The 17,567-nt window shown below is 49.5% G+C and overlaps 1 protein-coding gene across 1 annotated transcript in view; it reads left to right on the top strand.

The window, feature by feature from the left end:
* LOC113447466 (serine/threonine-protein kinase MRCK gamma) overlaps window positions 1-17,567 on the top strand; it is a 98,370-nt gene that overhangs the window by 52,211 nt on the left and 28,592 nt on the right. Inside the window, 9 exon segments of the mRNA XM_087913775.1 lie at window positions 2,531-2,773; window positions 7,093-7,203; window positions 7,290-7,453; window positions 7,812-7,890; window positions 9,772-9,884; window positions 10,912-11,026; window positions 12,078-12,226; window positions 13,382-13,470; window positions 16,734-16,783. Coding sequence (XP_087769901.1) covers window positions 2,531-2,773; window positions 7,093-7,203; window positions 7,290-7,453; window positions 7,812-7,890; window positions 9,772-9,884; window positions 10,912-11,026; window positions 12,078-12,226; window positions 13,382-13,470; window positions 16,734-16,783 — 1,113 coding nt within the window.

Here is a 17,567-nt window from a genome sequence, read left to right as displayed (position 1 = left end):
TTCAAGGGGCCCAGGTTGGAGACCCCGGCCTCAAAGGGTTTCCCAGAGTGCAGTCAAGGAAATGAAATCAGATTCATCTGATAATAAGATCCTGTGATCGCACAAATCAGGATATTTACTCACGAATCGAGATAATAATGCCCGGTGAGCATAAAGGGGCAATATAGACTAACGCATTTCATAATTCCAATTATTCTTTCACTCATAAACCAGGGTTTACCAATTTTGGTAACTTTGAAGACGCTGGTCTTCAACATCCATCCTTCCCCCAACCAACCCTGCTGGCTGGAGAATTCTGGGAGCTGAAGTCCAGCAATCTAAAAGTTGCCAAGTTGGAGGAAGCCAGGCATAAATTATTCGTTTCGTTTATTCAGAGCAGCCTAGAGAAAAATGGACTTTCTGATAAGCAGGACTGGCCACTTGAGTTTGCTAATCAGTACCGTGAAACTGCCTACTAGACAGGCTTTTGAAACTGACTAGATCACATTCCTGTTTCTATCCTGTTTTGAGTTTGAACGTGATGGGCGAAGTACTCAGAAGTGGTGGGGTGAACCCCAATCTCTGGTTCCCCCGAGGAATCCTTCGGGTTCTGTTTATCTTAAAAGTTATTTGGTCACACAGTGTAAACACAGAGGGTTGCATTCCACAGTTTCTCGTTCTTAGAAGGCAAAGTCACATGTCCTGGGAGGTACTTTTATTTTTATTTCTTTACTAGCTCGATCCCCGTGCTTCGCTACGAAAACTATGTGGCCAAGCTTAGTTTTTGGGGAAGAAAATATGGGAGGGAAAATTCTGCCTCTGCCTACCAGCATCCATCGGTGTTCATCTGGCTAGCGTCCCGTCAGTGTGTGAGAGAGTTAAGGGCTGTTTGGAAAGTGAAACAGTATTTCCTGTGTGAGCAAGAAAGAGACAGCAAGGAGCCTGGCCGTGGCTTAGCTCAACTGTTCTGTACTAAAGCTGTTTGGTGCTGTGAAATTGAAACTCCTCTGCTTGTGTTTTGCATTTGGAGCAGATTTCTTTTCAGGTGGGGAGGGGGAGTAGAACTCCTTAGCATCAGAGCATGTTAATAATAATAATATAGGATAATACGAATGCTCTGATGGTTATTTCCAAAAATCCTTTCTTAGTGAGCCCCTAGAAGCCAAGAGGAACCTACGTACCAAATTTCAAGTTTGTAGGTTTTACGGTTTTGGAAATTTTGTGATGATGCGTGAGTGGCCTTTCTCTTTTATATAAATAGATTACATTAATATGCCACCTATCACATTGGTAAAGCAGTTCTGGGCAGCTTACAAAACGGCAAACAGATAAGTTTTAAAACAATTAAAATTAAGAAAGAATTAAAGAAATAATTAAAATCATGGGAATTGGCTCCAGAAGCAAATTGGTAAGCAATTTAGTTCGTGCAACTGTGGTGTTATATCCACCACCTTAACAGCCACCAGAACTGTCACACCACTGCATTCTGTACTAGTTGTAGCTTCCAAACACTCTTCAAGGGTAGCCCCATGTAAAGTGTACTTCAGTAATCCAGCTAAGAGATGAACAAGGAATGAGTGATGGTGTGCATTTTATTTATCGTATGGCAGATTCACATCTCATTTTGGGAGAAACACAAGAGAGAAAAATACAAAATAGGAACTATAATATTTAAAATATAAACGTATGTCTAAATTAGATAATTTTTGCTTCATTTGTCATAGCCAGGAATTCAGCCAAGTCTTCATTATAGACTCTATTTTGGTACGATAATACTATATGTTGCCCTGCGCTCACAGTTCGGTCATGGTATTTTGCCCCACTTATAGAGGGGCCAGTGCAAATTTGGTTCAGTGTTGTGCATGTCACACAGGACTGCTCAAATCCAGGTGGTTTTGTCGCAAGGCAAACTTCAACATTCTGGAATGCAATTTTCTATCTGTGCAGCCTGAATCCTGTGTGTTTCACCATTTGGCAACCCAGATGGAGCCTGCTGTACAGCTGTCAATGCTCTGTCACTGTCTGGTTCCTGTGTGTTTCACCATTTGGCAACCCAGATGGAGCCTGCTGTACAGCTGTCAATGCTCTGTCGCTGTCTGTTTCACCATTTGGCAACCCAGACGGAGCCTGCTGTACAGCTGTCAATGCTCTGTCGCTGTCTGGTTCCTGTGTGTTTCACCATTTGGCAACCCAGACGGAGCCTGCTGTACAGCTGTCAATGCTCTGTCGCTGTCTGGTTCCTGTGTGTTTTACCATTTGGCAACCCAGACGGAGCCTGCTGTACAGCTGTCAATGCTCTGTCGCTGTCTGGTTCCTGTGTGTTTTACCATTTGGCAACCCAGACGGAGCCTGCTGTACAGCTGTCAATGCTCTGTCGCTGTCTGATTCCTGTGTGTTTTACCATTTGGCAACCCAGATGGAGCCTGCTGTACAGCTGTCAATGCTCTCTCACTGTCTGGTTCCTGTGTGTTTTACCATTTGGCAACCCAGATGGAGCTTGCTGTACGGTCAGGTATTCTGGTCCAGTGCTGATAGTGACTTCTCGTGATAGGGTGTGACTGAGCTGCAGGAGCAGCTACAGGCTCAGGCTTGGGAGCTACAAGAGGAGCAGGAGCGCCATCGAGAGACAGCAGAGGAACTGCAGAGCGCCGAAGCCAAATGTGGGGAGCTGCAGGCCCAGTTGCTGCGGCACTCGCGCCTGCTGCGGGAACGACTGGAGGAGACGGAAGCTGCTGCTCGACGGGTAGAAGGGCTACGGAAGGAGCTGGCCCGTACTGAGAGTGGACGCAAGGAGGTACTTTCTTCTCTGCACATGTACACTCACGCACGCACACATGCGCACACATGCATAGGCTCCTCACTGGAGTCCTTCCCAAGAGCTTCTGTTCTGAATGTTAAAAGCTCTGCGTTGATTAACAGCCTGGGCCAGAGGTGTAGCTTCTGCCCTTTGGAGTAGAGATTTTCCACTCAATCAATGAAGAAGAATCTTTGTAGCTCAGGATCGAATTGTGGGGTCCTTGGTGCTCTCTGTGTCAGGGTTCCAGCAATTGCCCTAATTAAGTCATGAGCCTCCAGCCAAGCTTCAAAAAAAATTCAAAAGATTGATTAGGAGTAACATGCCGGCATTAACCTAAATGAAGCCAACTCTGGCATACGTAATTTACGGTCACCTGTGACCCTGTTTCCCCCCTCCCCCTTGGGTGTGTCATAAATTAGATTCTCCAATTAAGCACGTTCACAGGCTGGATGTCATCAATCACATTCTCCAATGAAGGATTTTTGCATGCAGAAGATCCAGTAGTCTAGCTACAATCTTTTTAAGATAAGGGTGGAAGGTAGTTCTGGTTTTAAACTGCCCTACTTCAAGATTTCCACCCACCCACCTACCCTTATTTATGGCAACTTGAAAACAGGCATAGGAATGTTTTACGACTTGGCACTCTGAGCTTGGCTGTTTTCTGGCTGATGTTTCATTACAACTAGGTGACATCATCATTGTTAAAGGGAGTCGTGTTTGTTCCCTATTTATGTACAAGTCAGACAAACAAGCTAACAGTATACAACAACCAACAGGAACTCTCACCGACAGGGCAGCCTGTTAGTATGTAAAAAGAGAGCAAAGCTCACTCCCTTCTAATTCTGATGATGTTACTTAGCTAGGTAATGAAAGGTCTGCGAGAAAACCCACCGAGCTCAGTGGACAACCGAGCACTCCTGATTTCCACCCTGGGGGGTTTCTCCGGGGGGGTTGGGGAAGATGGGAGCTGTAGTCCAGTCCGGTAGTTGCCAACTGGTGGGCCAGGGACCACTAGGTGGTCTGCAAGAAAATTTTGGTGGTCCGCAGAGGAATGTCACCCCCAAAGCAATTAATCCAGGCTGTGTGGGAACACAAGGCTGTGCCGCCCACGTGGCCCGTGGGAACACAAGGCTTGCGTCGCTTGCATTGCGAATAACATGAGGTAGTGAGGGAAGGGGGGGGGAAGGGCAGAGAGGGGGGAATTTGCCCCACACGACCCACGCACCTCGCCTGGCCACCAGGCTGCTTCTTTCCGCTTCTTCCGCTTTTGGCTGCACGCAAGGAAAGCAGCAGAAGTCTTTCTTTCTCTTCCCCAAACTCCGCCAGAAATGAGTCTTTGGGACCCTGCAAGGCCTCCTGCTCCAAGAGGCTGCGCCGGCAAAGACTCATTTCTGGTGGACTTTGGGGGAGAGAAAGAAAGACTTCTGCGGCTTCTGCTGCTTTCCTTGTATGAAGCCAAAAGTCTCTCCTCTCTCCCCCCGAGAACGGAGCTGGAGACGTTATCCTGCGATCCCAAGTAAAGAACGATCGATCGGTAGGAAAACGGGAAGGGGAATTTTCCTGCAGACTTTTTTTGGGATTTTCTCAGGGTCTCTGGTCCGTGGGATTTAAAATTATGAGTTTGGTGGCCCCTGAGGTCCAAAAGGTTGGCGACCCCTGGTCCAGTCTACCGATATATATATGGGTAAAGCCAGGTTTACAATGATTTGTTTAGCGATCGTTCGAAGTTGCAGCGGCACTGAGAAAAGTTATTTGGACCATTTCTCCCAATTACAACGACTGCAAACATCTTCATGGTGACGTGATCAAAATTTGGACATGTGGTCACTAACTCATATTTATGGTGATTGCATTGTCTGGTTGTCCAACCATTTACGATGGTTGCATTGTCTCTGATCCCCTTTGGCAACCGGGTTGCTACGTTAAGAAGTGCAGTGGTTTACTTAACAACTGTGGCAAGAAAGGCCATAAAACGGGGTAAATATCACTTTCCTTTCCTTTATTGCCATTGCACCTCACACAGCACAATTAAATACCATCTTCAGTGTACAATTTATGACTATGAAAATAAGCACAAACACCCATCCTTTACATTCTATGTACAGTTGAATCGCAAACCCCTGATATTGCATTAATATTGCACTAGACAGTAGAATTCAGCAGAGCTCCTGCCCTGGGATAGAAGCTGTTTTTCAGCCTATTTGTCCTCATTTTTATTATTATCCTGTGCCGCCTGCCAGATGGTAATATTTATGGTAATATTAGGATGAGGTGGATCTTTAAGGATGTTTTGAACTTTCTTTAGGCAGTGGGAGCTATGAAGCTCTTCCAAAGAGGGGAGAGGGCAGCTTAACAGTTGTCTCACTTAGCGACAGAAATGTCAGTGTTCCAGCCAAAATCAGTTCCCATCCCTGAGGGAGATACACCTGGTGGGACCCAGAGGAAGGGCCTTCTCCGTGGTGGCTCCCTCTCTGTGGAACCTCATCCCCCCCAGAGATTAGACTGGCCCCCACTCCGATTCTCTTCCAGAAGGCGCTGAAGACCTGGTTCTGCCAGCGGGCCTGGGGAACCCAGAGCGGGATGGAGCCCATCAAAGGACTTTGTAGGATCTGCTGTCGTCAGGGCATGAGGTGGGAGTTGGGGGTGATTGATTGATCGATTGATTTTCCAGATTTCGCTCTGTTGTACTTTATTAATGTATTTGATTCTTTTTGTTAGTTTTTATTGTTTTAAATAATGTTTTTTACATTCTGTAAGCCGCCTCGAGTCGCCATGGGCAAACAGGCGGCAATATAAAGGAGGCTTTGTGGCGCAGTGGTTAGAGTGCAGTGCTGCAAACTACTCCTACTGCAGTTTGGCAGATCGAATCCCACCAGGCTCCAGGTTGACTCAGCCTTCCGTCCTTCCGAGGTTGGTAAAATGAGGACCCAGATTGTTGGAGGAAAGAGGCTGACTGTAAACCGCTTAGAGAGGGCTGTAAAGCACCACGAAGCGGTATATAAGTCTAAGGGCTATTGCTAATATAAAATCAATCAATCAATCAATCAAACTTAGGCTGACGCAATCCAAAACTCCGAGACAGGCATTTCCTCAAAGTTTCTTTTTATTGGAAAAGTCGTTACTGCCACATCTGGGAAAACCTGAAACTGAGAGTTCCGGGTTTTCCTTCGATAATTAAAAATCACAAATTCACCCCGCGCATCCATCATTCCATCACATGTCCCAATCACCGTCCATCCCAACTTGAGACATCCCTTCACCCAGGTGCAGAAATAACATGACCTTGAATGTAAAGAAAAGTGCTATTATGTCTAAACTACATACACTCCATGAGGTCCTCCCCCTCCCAACTTCCCACGCTCAACAAATGTGGCAGCGTGGAAGCTTCTGGTGCTACTACGGCTTCCAAAGCTGACAAGAAATTTTGGGGTCAGTTGTGGTCGTAAGTCAAGAACCACCTGTAGGTAACTTTTCAGTGGGAAGATAACAGCGTTCCATGTGCCTAGGTATATACTCATGCCAGCCACATGCCCATGGAAGTGTCTTCGAACAATGCTGGCTAGGAAACAAAGGTGCACCACTGCCCCTTAGAGTCGCTCAGGACTGGACAGGGGAAATCTTTACCTTTTTTCTACCTTAAGACAGGTGGATCACCCAGGTGGAGTCCCCTGCTCAAGGAGGCATCCAGGAGCATCCCAGATTGGGATGCAGGAATAGACAAGCGTTCTGACCCAAACCTGGTTCCAAGAGAGCAAACACAAGACAAAGGCAGCAGCACAATCTTTTAATGTTTCATCTATGAATCCTGTTTCTTCACAGATCAAAGGCTGCTTCCCACTAGTTAGCTCTGACAAGAAAGAGCCTGACCAAGTTTTTGCAAGGCTGCCAAGAAACAACAGATAAGAAATAGTTTACCGTATAAGAGTCTTCAAATACCAACTGTAATGTCCACAAGGCTGAGTTTCAAAATGTCTTTGTTTCCTGCAAAGAACATTCTCTTCACAGCTGCCTTTTATCCTCTTGGAGGGGCAGCCTTACTCCCGAGTTGCCCATGCTGTTATAGCTGCTCTTTCCTGCGAGCAATCCTGCGTGCACGTGCACTTGGCACAGGCTCCTCGGGAACCTCCTCATTGCTGCTGCTAGCCCGCACAGTCTCTGAAGGCAGCAGCCTACTCCCTGATGGTCCTGGTCCTTCATCTGAGCGCTCGCTCTCCTCAGCTGTCCGTACCTGCTGCCGGCTAACCACCACAACAAGATGCTGCCCCCTAAACCACCTTCCCTGCAAAACACAAGAGAAACCTCTTCTCTCCGCACAGCTGGAGCTCCGGATCGAAAGCCTGGTGGGCGAGGTGACCAAGCAGCGAAAGGGACGGGAGAGAGCGGAGCAGCAAATGCGGAAGCTGAAAGAAGAACTGGAGGAGCTGCGGGTAAGGCTGTGCAGACGGCAGAGGACCTCAGTCCTAAACGGCGGCATTAGCCGCCACGCCGCATTGATGTGGGGCTCTCTTTGCAGGCAAAGCCAAGCACGGCCATCTTCAAGCGGTCCAGCTCCAGGAAACGTCCAGAGCCGGGCGGGGTTTGGAAGGAGGAGCTGCAAGCCAAGGCACGGCAGGTCGAGGCTCTGACGGAGGAGGTGGCCCAACTGCAGGAGCAGCTGGAGAAAGCCAGGAGGCAGCGGTGAGCGGCCGAACGAGAGGCTGCGCGAGGCCGGCAAGAGGAGAGAGGGGGCGCCTCGGGGGGGGGTCCCCTCATCCTCACTGGCAAGGGGAAATCAGGATTCACTTCGTGACCGTGTGATTCCCTTCATGACCATGAAATTGGGCGGGCTCACACGAGGTCTCACTTAACGACCCCGTGGTTTAAGAGATGGAAGTTGCGATCAGGCCTCTCCAACCTTTGGCAACTTTAAAGACTTGGGGACTTCAACTCCCAGAATTCCCCCAGCCAACCACAAGTCTTGAAAGTTTGCCCAGGCCGTTGCAGTCCCAAATGGAGGGGCTATTTGTCAAATGAACGGGGTTGTTTTTCTGCCTAGGTGCGAAAATATGGAGCCGTGCAGAGGAAGCCAAGCGGCCACGAGCAATAGCAGCAGCTCCCGGCCTTCTTGTGACCAGGTAGACGTGCCTCAAATGCCGAGGAATGTTATGCTTTCCCAAATTATCTATCTCCCCTACCTGCCACCCCCACCCCTTTTTCTCCAGGAGCATAAAAATGGGGCGTTCACCTGCCACATTGCTCCACAACAACAACAACCCTGTGAGGAAGGCCGGGCTGAGAAAGTCTGATGCAGCATCCGCTGAGCTCTTGGGACGGAGCGTGTTCTGACGCAGCTCCCCAAACAAGACAAGCCCTCTGAGGTGAAATCAAAAGATTCCTTTATTCGGAGCGCCGGCAGCCCCGGCAAAAAATTTCTCTCTCACCGCAGGCTGACAAATCCATCCGGCAGGGAGGTGACTAGTTGTCTGCCAGACCTGTTCATCTCCGCCCGCTGCCTTTTATCCCCACTGCTAGAGTGGGGCCTTCGCTAGCAGCAGTGGCTCTTCTATCCCAAGGGCCGGCCCATAGATTTCCCCTGCTCTCCTCTCCTCTCTGCCTTCTGTGCATCCAAGCGTCAGGCACTGGACTCGGCTGTTCCTCCTCTTCCTCATCGGCCACCTCCAGACCTGGGGGGGCTGTTGACTCTCCATCTGAGGGCTGACGGATGGCCTAGGCTCCGCCTCTCTCTCTCTCTCTCTCTCTCCCCCTCTCCCTCTCCCTCCCTCCCTCTCCCTCTCTCTCTCTGCCAGTTCCACTTCCCCCTTGGAGCTCCCAGGTTGCTTTGATGCTGACCCCAACTCCCACGCCTCCTCCTCCTCTGATTTGGCTGCTGGAGGGGCCGATGGCCGACAAGCCACAGCAGTCTGAAGCGCCGCCTGTCCAGGCATTTGGGGGACGTCTGGGGATGATGGAGGCTGCAGTGGCGATGGGGGATAGGTAGCCTTGGGCATCTTTGAAGTCTGGCTAGCCTGGGATGGGCTGTGAGGTGCAAAGAATCCAGACTGCATGTTAAGAACACTTAGCTATCCCATTTATAAAGTAGTCATTGACTTATAACAGTTCACTTAGTGGCCGTTGGAAGTTGCTCACAGATGGCCCAGGCTCCCACTTTTCTCTCTCTCTCTCTGCCAGTTCCAATCCCTCTTCCCCCTCAGAGCTCTGTTTGTTCTGACCCAAACCTTGTTCCAAGGATACAAATACCAGATGGAGGTAACAGCAAAACCTTTTAATGATTCTTTACGAATTCCGTTCCTTCCCGGTTAAAAGGCTGTTTCAAATTAATTGTCTCTGATAAGAACAAGCCTTGCCAAGGTGGTGCAAGGCTGCCAAGAACACTAGATAAAGTTACTCAGAAATATTTCAAACACAAAGAGTCTCCAAACACCAACCAAGATAGTCCGAACGTCCACCAGGCTTGAGTGCAAAAACGTCTTTGCTTCCTGCAAAGAACTCCGGTTTCTCAGCTGGCTTTTATCCCTTAAGGGAGGGGCCATCACCTTGCGGTCTTACTCCCGAGTCACCTGTGCTGCTGCAGCGGCTCTTTCCTTGGAGTAGCCCTGCGTGCACGCACACTGGGCACAGGCTCCTTGGGGTGCTCTTCATCACTGCTGCCAGCCTCCACAATCTCCAAAGGCAGCACTCCACTCCCTGATGGTCCTGGCCCCATCCCTGCCTCGCACGCAGGCCCCTCATCTGAGTCCTCGCTCTCCGAGACCTCAGTCTTCTGCACCTGCTGTCGGAGAACCACAACACAGTTGCCTGGATGCTGACCCTGACTCCCATGCCTCCTCCTCCTCCTCCTCCTCCAATTTGGATGCCGGACGGGCCGGCGGCCAACAGGCCACAACAGAGTGGGACTCGAACCCAGGACACCCCACTCCTGCTCTATCTCCTTCCCCACTGTACCCCAATGTCTCTTTTAAAGGCTGCGTTTGGCTTCTTTCCTGGGTTTGCAACAGGTGGATTCTCGGGGGAACGACGCCTTGCACCCGGGACCGGGGAGCTGCCCGTCTGAATCCCACAGAGCGGCCTTCACCAACTGGGAGACTCAGATCGCCAGCATTTTGAAGTGGTGAGAGAATCCCTCCCGCGTTTTGCATTGGCAAGGTTGCCTCTGAGGATGAGCAGAATGCCTTTTCTTCTAACCCTTAAAGGAGTCCAACCTCCTGTGCGGCCTCCCCCCCTCCCCCCAGCCTGGCGCCCTCCCGATAGGTTGGGACGAGTCCCCCGTGAGTCTTTATCCAGGAGGATTCTGGGATTTGTAGTTCAGAGCAAGATGTGGAGAGACCTCAGCCGGGCGGGGGAGGGAGGGGAGGGATTATAATTTTAGTTTTTTATATATATATATAAAATTTTATTTCCACATTTAAAAAAAAAACATCTTTTTTAAGCGAACAGCATGATTCTAGGTTTTTACATTTCCATACAGCCACGTCTTTGATTACATATTCATCTTCCTCATTTAATTTCGTATCTTACCTCTGACTTTACACATTTTCTATTACTTTTCCCTCAAATGTTTTCCTCAGGCTTATTTTATACATTTTTCAATCCGTTTCTTAACCTGTTTCTTTTAATTTTAAATCATTTCTCACACCTTCCTATTCATTTACGCTTGCACTTTTGCCTGTCACATTCCCAATTCCATCGCATATTCTTCTTTCATCGTTTCAAACATCCCACCTCATTTCAAAAACAGAAATTCCCCCTACAGTTACCAATTCGAGTGTGCTGCCCCCCAAAAAGCTTAAATATCATTTAATAAATTCCCTTTTAAATCCCAATAACCGTTTAACTTTTAATGATCCCCTTAAACATTTATAATAATCATCTCCTAACAACCACGTAGCACATGTTTCTTTTAAATCGGGTTCTACGTGGTACTTTCCCCTCCGATCCCAGGATTATAGCTTTAGTGGTGAACTGAAGTCACACTTAACGGCCACGATTGGGACCGGAACTTCTCGTCACTAAGCAATGTGGTCATTAAGGGAGGGGGAAGGGGGGGGCAGGAGCAGGGAAGGGCCGAATGATTCACCCTCGCCCCCCCAGGTGATTCCCCTGACCTCCCCTGGCCCTTTTGTCCTTCCCCTCCCCAGGGTGACGGATGAGAAGGAGTCCCGGGGGTACCTGCAGGCCGTGGCGACTCGCATGATGGACGAGATGGAGGCCCTGAAGCAGGCCGGGGCGCAGAGCCCGGGGCCCAAGAGCCCGGTAAGAGGGCCCTGTGGGGGAGGGAGAAGAAGAAGAAGTGGGACCCCCCCTCCCCCTTGTCACTGGATGGAGGGGAATCCGGTCAGGGTCTTTGATGCCAGGCCCTCCCTCCCTCCCTCCCTTTTTCTCCCCTCCTTTTTTTCCTTCCTTCCTTTTCCTCCCCTCCTTCCTTTCCTTTCTTCCTCCAACCTGTATCTTCCTTCCTTCTTTTTCTTTCCTTCTTTCCTTCCTCCCTCTCTTCCTTCATTCTTTCCTTTTTCCTTCCTTCCTTCTTCCCTTCTCTCCTTTTTCCTCCCTCCCCTTCTTCCTTTCCTTTCTTCCTCCAACCTATATCTTCCTTCCTTTTTTTCTTTTCCTTATTTCCTTCCTCCCTCTCTTCCTTCATTCTTTCCTTTTTCCTTCCTTCCTTCCTTCTTCCCTTCTCTCCTTTTTTTTCCTCCCTCCCTCCTTCCCCCCTTCCTTTCCTTTCTTCCTCCAACCTATATCTTCCTTCCTTCTTTTTCTTTCCTTATTTCCTTTCTCCCTCTCTTCCTTCATTCTTTCTCTTTTTCCTTCCTTCATTCTTTCCTTCCCTCCTTTTCTCCCTTCCTTCCCTCTTCTCTTTTTCCCTCCCTTCTTCCCTTTCCTTTTTCCTTCTTTCCTTCATTCCTTCCCTGTTTCCTTCTCTCCCTCCCTCCCTCTCTTCCTTCATTCTTTCCTCCTTTCTCTCCCTCCTTTTTCCTCCCTCCCTCCCTCTTCTCCCTTCATTCTTTCCTTTTTTTCCCCCTTTTTCTCTCTTCCTTTGCTCACTCCCAATCCCAGTCAGTCTTCCCATATTGGGGCTCGGGGTGGCACATCTACCAGTAAAACCTTTGCTGCCCAGCTACGCTGCCTGGGGCCCGCTCTACCGTTTGGCCCACCAGCCTGAAAGCGCCTTCAGGGGGCAAACATGGCCAGTGCCCTGTGCGACCCCCACCCCACCCCGGTCTCCCTTTTGCCCCCAGCCCCCCCAGACCAAGCCTGCCCCTCGCACCAACGGCCCCCTCCCTCGGCCTTCCTTCCCCCCTTGCAGGACACCCTCTGGAAAGCTCGGCGGCTGCAGAAGGTGGAGGCCTCGGCCAAGTTGGAGCTGCAGTCGGCCTTGGAGGCTGAGATCTGGGCCAAGCAGAGTGTCCAGACGGAGCTGGAGCAGTTGAAGGCGGCCCACGTGGGCCTGGAACGGTGGGTGGTACCTCCTCCCCTCCCCTTCCCCCGCTCACGCAGCCCTTCTTGCGCAGAGGCGGCCGAGCCTGGCGAGCGTCCGGTGCCCCTTTAGGCTCTCGGCATAATTCTGAGACATACAGGTAGTCCTCAACTTTACAACCGTTCACTTAGTGACCATTCCAAGATATAAACGACCAAAGTGACCTAGGACCCTTTTTTCACACTTACGACCACGGTCCCAATTCAGACCCTTGGCAACTGGCATGTACTTACGACGGTTGCAGGGTGTTGTGGCCTCTTGGCCGCCAGCGCCTCCAGCAGCCGAATCAGAGGAAGAGGAGGAGGCAGACCAGGAGTCGGGGTCAGCATCACCTGAGAGTTCAGAGGGGGAAGAGGGAATGGAGGTGGCAGAGAAAGAGAGGGAGAGAGGGAGAGGGAGGGAGAGAGAGAGGGAGAGGGAGAGCCTGGTCTGTCTGTCAGCCCTCAGATGGGGAGTCCATACCGCCCAGGTCTGGAGGTGGTTGATGAAGAAGAGGAGGAACAGCTGAGCCCAGTGGCTGATGCAGAAAGCAGAGGAGAGGAGAGCAATGGAAATCTATGGGCCGGTCCTTGGGATGAAAGAGCCGCCACTGCTAGCAAAGCCCCACCCTAGCTCTGGGATCAAAGGCGGGGTGGGTGGGTGGAGACAAATCGGTGTGGCAGACAACGATTCATTTTCCGGATGGACGGACTTGTTAGCCTGCGGCGAGAGGAATCTTTGGAGTTGACGTCAGAGGTTTGTCGTGTTTGGGTAGCTGGGTCAGAACGTAGTATATTGGGGTCACACGATCCCCTTTTGCAACCTTCTGACAGGCGAAGCCAATGGGGAAGCCGGAGTGACTTAATAACCCTGTTACTGACTGAACAACTGCACTGATTCACTTAACAACTGGAGCCCCAAATGGGGCAAAACTCACTAAACAACTATCTTGGAATAGCAACGGAAAATTGGGGCTCCATTGTGGTTGTAAGTTTGAGGACTACCTGTGCTTCCGGGAAGGAGCAGGAGAAGGAATACACTTGGGCGAGAACTTCAACGTGGCCTGGGGCAAGGGATTATGGGAGTGGGAGTTGCCCCCCCTCCCCAGGTAACCCTTCCCGCTTCTCTTCCCACCTTCGTGGTGTCCCCCAAAGACAGTTGCAGGAAGCTGAGCAGCAAAACCGGACTTTGCGCCAGGAACTGGAGAAGACCAAAGGGGAGCTGAAGGCCCGCTCTCTGGAAGGTAAGAGGCCAGTCTGGATGACCGGAGGGTGCCCGCTTCAAGATCTCCCTCCCCTTGCCCAAGTTGCCCCAAAGTTTGGACAGGCTCGCGTATGGATTGGTCTACTGATAGTCTTCCTTTCGAAGCACTTGAGGACACTCTGGGACAGTGGTGGCTGACCTTTTTGGGCTCCTGTGCCAAAAATTGTATGCGCACTCGCACACTCGCACCCAGAAGGCAATGCACATGTATATACAGGGAGATATATAGATTAATAGATTAATAGATTAATAGGATTGGAAGGGATAGATTAATAGGATTGGAAGATTAATAGGATTGGAAGGGACCCCGCAAAGTCATCCAGTCCAACCCCCATTTGTGACACCTTTAAGCATCTGGACCATTTTATTTTTGCATTTACTTATTTCTAACACAGTCCAGATCAAGGGAGGTACTAATACCACTCTAAAAAGCCATAGTAAGACTACACATAGGGTACTGCATCCAGTTTTGGTCACCACACTATAAAAAAGATGTTGAGACTCCGGAAAGAGTGCAGAGAAGAAAACCAGGATGATTAGGGGACTGGAGGCTCAAACATACGATGACCGGTTGCAGGAACTGGGCCTGGTTAGTCCAGGGAAGAGAAGGACCATGGTGTCGTGCTTGGGTGGGTGGGGGTTAGACTAGATGACCTACAAGGTCTCTTCCAACTGTTAATCTGGATCTATCTAAGATGATCAAAGGCCTGGAGATTAAAACATATGATGAACGGTTGCAGGAACTGGGCCTGGCTAGTTTAGGGAAGAGAAGGACCAGGGGAGACAGGAGAGCATCTTCTAATATTTGAGGGGCTGCCACAAAGAGGAGGAAGGGGGTCAAGCTGTTCTCCAAAGCCACCGAAGGCCAGACAAGGAATAGTGGATGGAAGCTGAACAAGGAGAGTTTCAACCTGGAAATAAGAAGAAACTTTCTGACAGTGAGAACAATCAACCAACGGAACAAAAGTTGCCTTCAGAAGTTGTGGGCGCTTCGTCCCTGGAGGCTTCCCAGAAGAGACTGGATTACCATCTGTCAGAAATGTGTAGTGTCTCCTGCTTGGACTAGATCAGCAGTCGCAACTGGTGGGCCGCAGCCCACTGGTGGGTTGTGAGAAAATTTTGGTGGGCTGCAGAAAATGTTGGTGTTCTCACTCCAAGAACACCCCCCCCCAAGCAACTAATCCAGGCTGCGCAGAAACACAAGGCTGCACCGCCCACATGGCCCGCGGGGACCTTCCCCGCCCACTCACTCCTTATCCAGCAAACTTGCCTGTTAAATTTCTATTTTTCCTTTTTCCAACCATCATCTGTTCTCTGTGCCGGGAGATTTAAATTAGCTAGGAAGCAGAAAATGGTTGGATTTCTTGCTTTCCAGCTAGTCTTTAGATCTTCGGCTCTGCTTTTAAGTGCAGCTAAACCTCCCTTAGGACTGAAGTTTTGCTTGCAAGCAAATTCAGTGCAGACTCACGGCAAGCAAATTTGAAAGACTGAGCTAGCTGATGGCAGATAGATAGATCATTGAATGATTCTGTGAGCAACTCAGTCTGCCTGCTTTGCCTGATTTTGGGTAAAAGTTGCTCTTTTTTAATAAAAATATCAATACTTATATAAATATTTATAATATTTACATACAAGCCATGTCCAGCCAGTCACATGACCACCAAGCCACACCCACAAATTAAGCCACGCCCACAGAACCGGTCAGTGGTCCCTGGGATCTAAAATTATGAGTTTGGTGGTCCCTGAGGTCCAAAAGGTTGGAAGCCCCTGGACTAGATGACCTACAAGGTCCCTTCCAACTGTTAATCTACACTGCTCAAAAAAATAAAAGGAACACAAAAATAAGACATCTTAGATCTGAATGAATGAAATATTTTTATTAAATACTTTGTTCATTACATAGTTGAATGTGCTGACAACACAATCACACAAAAATTATCAGTGGAAATCCAATTTAGCAACCTATGGAGGTCTGGATTTGGAGTTACACTCAAAATTAAAGTGGAAAAAAACACTACAGGCTGATCCAACTTTGATGTCATGTCCTTAAAACAAGTCAAAATGAGGCTCAGTAGTATGTGTGGCCTCCACGTGCCTGTATGACCTCCCTACAACCCCTGGGCATGTTCCTGATGAGGTGGCGGATGGTCTCCTGAGGGACCTCCTCCCACACCTTGACTAAAGTATCCCCCAACTCCTGGACAGTCTGTGGTGCAAAGTGGCGTTGGTGGATGGAGCGAGACGTTGGGCCCTCATACCACCCACATTTAGTCTGTTTCTGACCTTTTGAGGAGCCACACGCACATTTGTGGCCCGCTGGAGGTCATTTTGCAGGGCTCAGGCAGTGCTCCTCATGTCCCTCCTTGCACAAAGGCGGAGGTAGCGGTCCTGATGCTGGGTTGTTGCCTTCCTACGGCCTCCTCCACATCTCCCGATGTACTGGCCTGTCTCCTGGTAGCACCTCCATGCTCTGGACACTACGCTGACAGACACAGCAAACCTTCTTGCCACAGCTCGCATTGATGTGCCATCCTGGATGAGCTGCACTACCTGAGCCGCTTGTGTGGGTTGTAGACTCCGTCTCATGCTACCACTAGAGTGACAGCACTGCCAGCATTCAAGAGTGACCAAACCATCAGCCAGAAAGCGTAGGACCTGAGAAGTGGTCTGTGGTCACCACTTGCAGAACCACTCCTTTCTTGGGGATGTCTTGCTAACTGCCTCTGCTTTCCACCTGTTGTCTATTCCATTTGCACAACAGCATGTGAAATTGATTGTCAATCAGTGTTGCTACCTAAGTGGACAGTTTGATTTCACAGAAGTGTGATTGACTTGGAGTTACCTTGTGTCGTTTAAGTGTTCCCTTTATTTGTTTGAGCAGCGTATATAATCAGTTACTGTTTTTGATCCAAGTCTCTTCTAATCTGTACGTCTACCTTTGATTTTTTTTCCTGCCTAAATGGCTGCACTGGGCCTGGGAATTTTGAGAGTGAAAGAAAGTCCACCTATATTGAAGTTGCAAAGTTTGACAAAAGTTGCTTTGACTCCTACAATCCCCTTATAAAATGCCTTGCGGTTGAATTCTAAGCCTTCTACTGCTGATCCCGGAAAAGGTTAATTCCATTATCAGGCATGGAACAGAAAGTGATTAATTACAGATGTAAATGGTTCAAGGCAGATCCAGGATCCTTTGGCAATCCACAAAGCCTCTCTTTTTTTTTTCCTCTCTCCTTTTCTTAACAGGTATCAAGTACCAAACTCCACTGGTTCCTTTCTTCTTCCGAAGCACCAGCGTAAGTTTTCACTTTGGTCAGGTTACAGATAGTTCTCGACTTAACTTACGACTACAGTTGAGCCCAAAATTTCTGTTGCTGGTTGTTCAGTGAATTTTTTATGAGCTTCCTTGCTACCGTTGTGAAGTGGATCACGGTAGCTGTTAAGTCACTGTTGTGGCCCGCCAGATTCGGACAGTGAGGAGGTTTGGGAGGAACACGGGCCAGTCCTGGAGTCAGGGGAAGGCTCTGACGAGGGCTCTGCGTCGGAGGCAGAGATGGGGCCAGGGCCGTCCGACGGTTATCAGCTGTCTTCAGAGTCAGAGATCAGTGGGGAGGAAGAACAGCTGGAGCCTGTTTCGACTACGCACACGCACAGAGCTGCCAGACGAAGGGAACAGCTGAGGAACAAGGGTTGACTTGGGAGTAAAGGCTCAGGTGGACGGTGAATGGCCCCTCCCATAGGGAATAAAAGAGGAGCGAAAGGGGAGTGGGGTTTGCAGGAGACAATTGGTTCATTTGGGTGAAGATCTGCTCCTGCGTTCTTGCCAAGTATTGTCTGCTACGGTGTGGTGTCTGAAAGATTACGGCCTGGCAACTCTCCAAGTCTGACAAAGGTCTGTAACTGTGAAATACCTCGAAAGACTGTTTGCTGGGACTAGGTTGGGACAGGGAACAGAAGTTGCCTTTGGGAGTCGTGGGACCTTCATCACTGGAGGTTTTTAAGAAGAGACTGGACATTCACTTATCTGAAACGGTGTAGGGTCTCCTGCTTGGGTGGGTAGGGTGGACTAGATGACCTTGC

The sequence above is a fragment of the Pseudonaja textilis genome, chromosome 16, assembly GCF_049901715.1.
Source record: "Pseudonaja textilis isolate UNSWEBS1 chromosome 16, rPseTex1.2, whole genome shotgun sequence".
NCBI lineage: Eukaryota > Metazoa > Chordata > Lepidosauria > Squamata > Elapidae > Pseudonaja > Pseudonaja textilis.
Note: the sequence above shows the minus strand (reverse complement) of the source record. Positions and strands in the feature narration are given on the sequence as shown.